At 35.2% G+C, this 10,018-nt stretch overlaps 1 protein-coding gene across 1 annotated transcript; it reads right to left on the bottom strand.

The window, feature by feature from the left end:
• Positions 1-470: 470 nt before the first annotated feature.
• LOC131939674 (A-kinase anchor protein 17A-like) lies at positions 471-8,458 on the bottom strand. Its single transcript, XM_059298133.1, has 11 exons — positions 8,341-8,458; positions 7,397-7,593; positions 6,807-6,977; positions 6,370-6,648; positions 5,983-6,159; positions 4,951-5,099; positions 4,574-4,814; positions 4,029-4,181; positions 3,797-3,879; positions 3,188-3,568; positions 471-2,836 (listed from the first exon to the last, which is right to left on the bottom strand). The coding sequence occupies exons 2-11, from the start codon at positions 7,556-7,558 to the stop codon at positions 1,513-1,515; spliced, it is 3,120 nt and encodes a 1,039-aa protein (XP_059154116.1). The 5' UTR covers positions 7,559-7,593; positions 8,341-8,458; the 3' UTR covers positions 471-1,512.
• Between the last annotated feature and the right edge of the window lie 1,560 nt (positions 8,459-10,018).

The raw sequence follows: 10,018 nt of genomic DNA, 5'->3' as shown, positions 1-10,018 counted from the left end.
CTGTACAAAAATTGTTCAGCTTGGTTCTGAAGCATTAATTTTTAAAATTAGGAACACCTTAAAAAATGTATTGACAGCATTAAAATGGGTAACAAAGTTTTGATTATTTCATGGGATTCAAAAAATAATAATTTTTCAAATAATGATAATAGATTCTATAAGAGGGAAAATCAGCTACCACCTGGGACAGATCTTTAAATTCAAGAAAACACCAAAAAGCATTTTCATTAAAAAAAACTTTACAATAGCACGACATTCTAGTGGCAAGACTCTAAAACAGGTAATGAGGCAAAGACCTAAGAGAATCTATTATGTTGCTCTTCAGACAGTAGGCAAAGTTTAGATTATCAACAACAAATTTTTTACTGCATGACTACACAGGTCTCCTCCCCACAATTAAATTATAAATACGATAAAGCCAGACAGCTCTGTAAAAAAAAAAAAATAATACAGCATACTTTTTAAAAATTAAATCACAAAACCATGTGATTTATTTAAAAAATGAGTTAGAAATAGCCAAGAAAAATTATGTACATCTTACCTATTAAAAAAAAACTTTCAACATTTGGGATTTAAGAATTCCCAGCTTGGATATAATAGAAACACTATTAGACGATGAACTATAATATCTATTCATGATCTAATAAGCCTACCTTTACTTAATTATCAACATAATTTACACAAAAATATATAAATATTTGCAAGGATGAACGAAGTAAAAAAAAAACTGCTAACATAATTCATATACTTATTTATACTTCAGTGTTGTCTAATCAGATGAAAAAAAAATAATTGACAACATTAATTTCATACTATTTTTCCTGATAAAGTTGGTGATACAGTTCCTATACGTGAATACAGGTAACAATAAAATATTTGTGATCTTGTTAATTAGTAACACTCACAATAATAAATTCTAAACAACATATTAACTTTTTTTCTTTGTAAAACAATTTTTAAGCATTCAGATTCAACAGATGATGTTAAACAAGAGCTTTGTGTTAACTAAAAAAAAAAGATAAACACCAAAACTCACCAATAAAAATAGATTTATGGAAATGTAATTGCAATCAAAAACTTTTTTTTAAATAACCAATTTGACAAACCAGCATTATAAAAAAAATACTTTAAAAAAAAAATCAAGCTCATGACAAAATATGTATATCAATCACAGTATCCAACTTAACACAACTCATACTTCATATTATTTGATGGTACTAAAAGGTTATCAAGTTGTCAACAGGAAAATAATTAAATGGTATAGAATTGGCTGTAGAATTAGGGACATTTAAAGAAAAATTGTTTGCCAAGCCTTCTGACACTAGTGATAGTATACAGACAGCACTCTGCAACTGGAAGGGCTTAAAATAACAAAATTGTACCAATGTATTAGCAAGAGTCAACAAAGTAACCCACATGATTCCACGTGGCAACAAATACTGTAGTAGTATGCTTGAGGAGCTTAATAGAGTTAGATCACAACTAAATGCAATAAGGCAAAACATAAAATTGCTACTCTGACACGTGTGGATTTTTACTATGACTATCTGATGACCTCTCATCCGATCTCTGGTCTCTCTCTCTGCTTCTGGACCTTCTCTGGGCCCCACTTTTCTTGTCCTCGCTTCTCTTGGGCCTCTCCGAACTTCTACTGCTCTCTTTATTACTTGTCTTAGCTTTCTCCTGACTTGCGCTTTCCGCTTTTCTGCTGCTTTCATTGTTCTTCTTTCTATCCTCACTCCTGCTCTTGTCCTTGCCAGATTCAACACTCTCACTCCTCTCCTTGCGCTTACCCTTATCGCTGCTTCTATCTTTACTTCTGCTGTCTGTACTTCTGCTCCTGCGCCTAGTTCTACTGTCCCTGCCTCTGCTATCACTCCTATTTCTGCTCCGGTCTCTGCTCCTATCTTTACTCCTGCTTCGACTTCTCTCACGGCTCCGGCTTCTGTCCTTACTACTACTCCTATGTCTACTCCGACTACGGCTATCACTCCGGCTTCTGCTATCACTGCTATGTTCATTACTTCTACTCCTCTGGCGGCTCCTATGATCACTCCTGCTGTTATCATCACTTCTATCTCGGCTTCTATGCCTGTGCCGGTCCTTCCTGTGTTTTCTAGCTTTTCTCGAGTTACCCATGTCGTTCCCAGGGTACATAGGCATGGGTGGAGGTGGCACTTGCAGAGGTTGGGCATATCTGCCTGTCATGTCTCTCATTTGATTGCCCATGCCCAAAAACTGGTTGTATTTTCTGAGATAGCTCTTGTTAAACACATGCAGTCCACCTCGGAAACCTGGGGGTGGGATTGGCATCCGCATGCCCCTTGGCCCTCCCCTCATCCCCATAGGGGGCATACCTCGAGGTCCTCTGCCTCTCATAGGAAAAGGTGGACGAAAATGCATGGGGAAAGGTGGAGGGAAAAGCATCGGATGCGGGGGGCCAGGTGGAAGGGGCATCATGCCACCTGGACCCATCGGTGGCATAGGACCCCTCCGAGGGCCGTGGTCATTGTCTCTGCCCTCTGACAAGCTTCTCTCTCGCCTGTCCTTGCTACGACTTCTGCTTCGGCTGCGTTCTCTGCTCACACTGCGCTCCTTCACATTGTTCCTGTTCCTGTCATTGTTCCTATTCCTGCCTCTGTTCCTCTCCCTCATGGCGCCTCTGCCTCTTCTTTGTTCAAATTTCATTCCCCTGTTGGGGCCGCCGTGCAAGGCACCTCTACCCCGACCCCTGAGATTTTCAGGTGGAGGGCTGTCAGCGCGATCACCGGGCTCCCTCCATGCTCGCATGCGATTGGCTTTCAGAACTTTCTCCATGACACTAGCACCTTTTATTCTGTGGAGGTCCAGTTAAACTAAATTAAAGCACCAACTTAATTAAACATATAACTTCAATAATACATGATTAGATTTTTTTATCAGGTGCTGCGACTAAATTTTATCTTAAGAAATATTCTAGTAATCCAATTAAACTTTTTAATTTTGTTGATTAAAAAAAGGAAATCTTCCCACTGCAGACCTTAAGATACTTTCCCCAAGAAGAGTCAGGTACCCATCAGAGGGGTGGTTACAGGAACGTCTTACAGCCCAAATTCTGGACCGATATCAAAACTCGAGACCTTTAGGCAAGAAGCCAACAGCTAACTTAGTCAAGTAATTTCCAAATGTTTTTTAAAATTTTACTTACCCACTCTTGGGTGCAACAGTTTCATTTTCATCTGATGAAGAAAACTCTGACGATGAAGATGAATGGTGTCGTTTCTTTTTAACGAGCTTAGAAGAAGACTGGGACTTTTTGCTGACTGCTGGTTTGGAGGATGTTTTCATAATAATTCTTTTGCTGGTTATCTGTTTGCTCTTAGTGTCACTGACATCACTTTCACCATCACTGTCTGAATCATCATCCTCATCATCTGTATCTTCATCGTCATCTGTGTCATCATCAGAGTCTCCCTTATCCCCTTCTCCCAATTTTTTCCCAATACTTTTCTTTTTCTTCATCATATTGTTAATTGCCTTCTTCATGATCACAGCACTTTTCAATTTCCTTGTTCCCGACAATTTTTTCCTGACATAAAAAAAAATTAATTTATGATGTTTGATTGTTTTTATACAGACCATATTTTATTTTTAAGTGGGAAATTTAAATTACATACTATGAAGAGACTATTACATATTTTTTTTAAATCACCAAAGATTAACAAACCCTGTCATGTTTTGCCAGTTGTGTTGTTAAAAGTTGTATTAAACTATACAAATTCATCGCCAAAGAACATTAGATATCTAAAAAGACTACCTCAGTTCCTCTCTTTGCTTTTCCTGCTGCTGTTCCTCTTTGGCCTTAAAATTCTTCAGTATTTTCTCACGAAGCTCCAATTCCTAAAAAAAAAAATTTAAAAAAAAAACGTAAAAAACATTAACTAGTTTTTATTTAATGGTTGGCTAGCTGAAAGTTCATAAACTTCCCAGCAATTTGATTAAACTTAGTCTCTCTAGAAAACTCCCTATAGACAAAAACAATGTATTACCTGTTGCACAAGCTTTTGTTTCTTGGCTTTTTTCTCCTCAGCTTTTCTCACATCATCCTCCAGCCTGCGACGCCTCTCTTCTTCAACTTGCTGTTTCCTTTCTTCCTCCAGCTCTTTTTCTTTCAGCTCCAAATACTTTTTCACTCTTATCGCCTGAAAGTTGAACAACTTATATAAAGTAAAGTTCCCTTTTCAAACCTGAAGGTCCATGTGGCAAGTGAAGTAGTTCACCTGTTTCTGTGACCTCTGCATATGAAAGGATAGTGTGGTCAGCACTACACCCAGCCGTCTTTACTTTCCCCATCAGATCTGGGTGGACTCAGGGACATTCTACTGACTTCAACCCCGGATTCGAACTCAAGACTTTTGAGTTAGCAATCTAGCACTCTACTGCTTGGCTGTCCCATTACACGCCATCCCATAACAACTTATATCATTATTACTACATGTCTAGAATTCATCAAAAGGAAACAAAAAAATTTTTATTGGCATGCAAATTTTGAACCTTAGGTTTATATTTACATGTAAATTTACTTTCATATTACCTTGATGCGTTCAAAGAGTTCTGACAGGAGTCTCAGAGATTCCAGTTTTCTTTGAGCTATTAAAAACCTTCGTTCCTCAAGCGCTATTTTGTACTGCATTCTTTCTTCTTCTTCCCTTTGCTTTTTCTCTATTTTCTTTCTCCGCCTCTTTTCCTCACGCTCTTTCCTTCTGTCTTCTTTTCTCTGAAGTTTTTCCTGTCGTTTTCTTTCCTTTTCACGCTCTTCTTCCTCTTTCTTTCGCCTAATAAATTTTAAAATCATTATATTGCTATTCAACTTTCTGTAGTAATTTTTTCATTACAATAAGAGAGTATGAATCTAGAAATTAAAACAAAATATAAAAATCTTGAATTTTCAAAGCATAAGTTTGTTTTTACCTCTCTTCCTCCTTCTTTCTCTCTTCATCTTCTCTTTCTCTCCTAGCCCTTTCAACCCTTTCTCTTTCTAAGGCCTCAAGCTTCTCCCTCTCTATTCTCCTTCTCCTGATATTTTTTTCAGACAGATGTTTAGTTTTGTCAAAGTCAACCTGCTCAGTGGGTATGTAAATACAAAATACAGAAAGCAGATATTGATAATATTATCTTAGAAAAGGATACACAAATATTGGTAAAATTATTAAAATAACACCAAAAAACTACAAACAAATCAATGTAATTACAGTAAGTAAAAAAAGACATGATGGTGTATATGACAGGAGAATTTTTTCACCTAAGCTTTTTTTAACATATAATTCGATTAGTTGATATTGAATATTCCACCTGCTGCAGTTTGAAACATAAAATTCACAAACATCAGTGGGTGAAAATAAAAAGCAGAATTGTTGACTACCTGATCCCAATATAACAAAAACAGTTGGTGAGCTGTACATGATCATGAAGTGAACTTCATTGCTCACTACGCCACACTAATTAAGTATCAAAAGGTATTGGAAGCAGGCATTGTTAATGAAACAGTAATGTAAACATAAAGTATTATTTTCAATGCTTAAAGTAGACATAGGTAAGTATTAAAGTTACAGAGCAGTCTACAATGTTAACTTTGCTACTAATTTAGTAAAATGTATGCAAATCTCTGTGGATTACAATTTAAGACTTTAAATTTTCATAAAATAAACATGTTGCATGGATAAAACTTCATTTCCTTAAAATTACTTCTAGGAATGTCAGCATCTGCTAGTGTATCTAACCTAACCTTAACTGTAACACAAATCCTTAACACTTATCCTGGCCCTAGTCCTGAACACAACTCTAATCCTGACCAGCAATACGTGCAGAAAGAAACTTTGATACATTATATTATCCAGAAAAAATACAGTAAAATACTATTACAATCAACCAAATGAAACAATCATACTTTTTCAAATGAAGGTAATAAGTAAGGCTACATTTTAAAATATGTATATACATTACCTTGATAACAGCTGTAAGGGCCTTGTCTTCACCTTTATACAAGAGCTTCATCCCTCTAAGTGAATCCATAGCTTTAACAAAGCTGATATAGTTCATGTACTGAATATAACACTCAAAGGTCAAATCTTGACCATATGAAAATGTCTGTATTGACCCTTTCTTTAAATTTGCACAAATCTGGAACATAGTATATGCTTTTTAAATTTTAATGTTTATAGACACATTTTTTTACAAATGTATAAACTTGATTGAAAATTAAAACAAATAAAATTGTATTAAAATGTTAATTGTTTTGATTGCTTGTAAAATTACAAGTCACTTAATCCTCATGACTGAAGCCCCAATAGTAGAAAATCAAGTTTAGAGGCAAGTTATTATTTTACTTACCTCTTTTCGATATGGGTCCAACATGGGAATGTCTAAACATCTTATCTCACCAAATGTTTGAAAGACTTTTCGCACAATGGCTTCACAAGGTTTCAGCTCTTTGTTATTTACATCTTTATCAGATAATTTAGCAGCAAACCATATAGTTGGTAAATCCTTTAAGTGAACAGTGTCAGGTCTCTCTCCTGGTCTCATTTCATTCATATTCTTCGCATCCCTAAAATATGAGTCCCAGTCGTGTCGAGATGGAAAATTAACTTTAGCCTCTGCAGCTCTAACCTACAAAAAGAAATGTTCGGAATCAACAAACACATTATTAGTAGTTATGAAGTGGCTAATATTTAAGTATTTTATACTTTTAAAGAACTGAAGTTATAAATTGTGCAAAACAATAATCATATTGTAATACTAATTATACTTGAACAAAACAAAATTACCTTGAGAATTTCAGTAAATCCACTAAGTTTTATTGTTTTCCCATCAAGCTTTAGGATTATGTTGTGTATCCTACTTTTGTTTTCTATCTCACCTTCCAGTCTTATGAACTCTAACGTACTTTTAAATATCTTAAGTGTCAAGAATACTTCTGGTCTAACCATGTGTTTAATCTAAACAAAGTTGGGAGATAAGATTTGTAATTAATTTATTTTATCAGCATTACATTCAACATGAATATTTAATATTGTGATTAATTATACTAGGCAATTTTTCTAAGCAAAACCTTAAATTTGAAACAATCAATTAAGGGGCCTAATTAAATTGCATGAATTGTGAAGTTTAGCATTAAATTATAAAAAGGACAAACCAAAATACATCTTAAAGTTAAAAAGAACAATGCATAATATTTAAGTTCAAGCTATGATAAGTCACGATTACAATATTAGTTCCCTGACTTTATTAGGTTGTCAGAAATTTTTTTTAAAAGTCTCAGCAAAAATTAAACCTGTTGCATAAAAATAAAAAAAAACAGATCAAAACATTTTATCTCACATAACCAACATTAATTTAAATTCAATAACTAACAAACCTTTTCCATTACTTCCCAGTTAGAAATTGTTTTCCCAGCAGTTTTGAGCTGAGGCAGCTGTACACATATGTTGATTTTGGCAACAGGTTTGAGATACAGACCCTGGGAATCATAAAGTTCCACTGCCTCTGATGTATCTGTACATATCGTAGTGTTGGCCATTTTGGTTCAACAACCAAAAGCTCAGACAGTATTTCCTGAAAATAAAGAGTAGGCCTATAGTTCAAAAGTAAAAATAAATATTAAAATAAGTTTGAATCTTATCCATTTTCTTTTAAATTAAATTAAATTGGCTGATTCTAGGAAATTCTAGGTCCTAGTAAAAAAAAAATAGAATATGGCTAATTACATTTTTTAAGTTACAGAGGGATATTCTACCTCTCCACTGGGATGGAGTGGCCTAGCAGTAAAGAACTAAGCTGCTAACCCGAAAGTCTCGAATTCGGATTCAGTAGACCATCTCTGAGTCCACCCAGCTCTGATTAGGGAAAGTAAAGGTGGCTGTGTATAGTGCTAATCCCACTTCACTAGGTCTATCTATTCAATTCTTATTCTGTTCCTTCATATGCAGAGGTCACAGAAACAGGTGAACTTTACTTCCCTAAGTTAGTAAGACGACTAAGTTGTCACTTGCCCCATTCATTGGCCATTGACCATCAGGTTTGGAAGGGGAACTTTATCTACTTCTCTAGTCTCTCCTTTAATAAATAGATCTAGAATTTAGACTAGATCTAGATCTACTCATTCTACTGCTCACTGAAAATTTCGAAGAAAGTAAATTAATAGGCCTAAAATAATGAAATATTTTTTTTTTAAATTAGCAAAACGGAAAAGACAAGAAAAAGAAGAGATAAAAAATGAAAAAGCTCCGACTTTTTAAAATCGGAATTTATTAAAAATGGAAATACAATAGGTCTAGATCTAAATATGAAAAACATACAAACCTTATCTATAGGTTATATATTTATACCATAAGCTGATTATTTTTTTCAGAATACGAACAAACGTTTGAAAAGGCCATTGCAGGACATAGGAATCTAGGCTATTTCACTCGCTTGTCTCTATAAAACCAAGAAAGATAACTTATGAATGAATATTGAAAACAATATTAGCTATCCACATCCGTTTCCTTTCACATCTAAAATATAGTATATTTATGTTAATAAAACAAAACAAAACAATTAAAATAATTTGAAAACTTTTTAAAAAGTAAAACTAAAGAACAACATAAACTACGAGCGTATATGGGGCCTATAATATATATATATATATATATATATATATATATATATATATATATATATATATATATATATATATATATAGGCCCTATATATAAACCTTAAGCTTATAATTACATTACTAGATCAATCATGCCTAGATCTATGTAGTTTTTGGTCAGCTTCTAAAATGATAGAAGAGAAATCACTGAAAAGTGAAATTTAGTGGCTTGTCCGTAAATAGCTTGAAGCTTTTTGACCGCTTTGACCCCTTCTTTCCTTACGTCGGCTTCTTTCTATTGATACAGCTTCACAATACGAGGGATGGTGGTTGCGACTTCAAGATGTGTCCGCATCGAGAGACACTATTTAGGGGGTGACACTACATTTTTTTAAATAGTAAAATTTACGGTCAAAACAATGTCTATCCAGTCAAAATAATAAAATAATAGGGAGAAACTAAATCGAAAATGTTAAATTGGCTAATAGGTGGGCAACACCTTCAGTCGATGCATCACCCGACTTAGTGACGCCACTGGATATAGGCTTTTGAGCTTGGAGGTGTGTAGAAGACTAATAATATGTTTCGCCGGCGATTCTAGATATAGTTATTTTGTTTAAGTCATATGCACTAAAAATATATCCTTATGTTTGACCAAATAGATTGTATTTGTGCAATACAGAAATACAATAAACAAGACAATTTTTGTGAGTGCTAAATTTACATTTGCAAGTTTCACAATCCACAACTTGATCGTCTCAGAGTTCAAAGGGTGAATCCTTACTGAGGCTAACCTTTACTAAATCATCGCACGTTTACAGAAGACCTATACATCAGGGAGATAACTTTTACATTTGTCATATTTCTGCCCAGTCAGTCGTCTTTTCATAGATAGAGAGAGTCAATGTGGCGATCCTATCAAATAGCCTACCGCTAAGCGCTGCCGCATGCATTGCTGATATCGTCAAGTCTTGTTAAATGTCCATTACGCTCAGAGTTTCTTCCAGGCATCTCTCCCCCCGGAGAAAAAAAGTCTGGAGGAAACAACTGATTACGCTATATGTGTCGATACAGGCAATATATGCATACATTAATCAGGACCAGAGTTTCTTCCAGGCATCTCTTCGGGGGGGGGGGGGGGGCGAAGCCCCCCCCCCCCCGAAAATTTTTTACCGCCCCCCCCCCCGAACGAAATGAAATTTATATAATTTATATAGAAAATATATACTTTTAACAGTGTCCGCCCCCCCCCCCCCGAAGAAAGTTTACCGCCCCCCGAAGATTTCAAGTGCCCCCCCCCCCCCGGAGAAAAAAGTCTGGAAGAAACACTGATCAGGACCTATACGGTCTTCCTCCATTGTTAGTTTCTGTGCCCCCAGCATATGAAGGGATAGTGTGGTC

This window comes from Physella acuta, unplaced genomic scaffold (assembly GCF_028476545.2).
Source record: "Physella acuta isolate Inbredline_101_S28 unplaced genomic scaffold, ASM2847654v3 ptg000289l, whole genome shotgun sequence".
In the NCBI taxonomy this organism is placed as follows: Eukaryota; Metazoa; Mollusca; class Gastropoda; family Physidae; genus Physella; species Physella acuta.
Note: the sequence above shows the minus strand (reverse complement) of the source record. Positions and strands in the feature narration are given on the sequence as shown.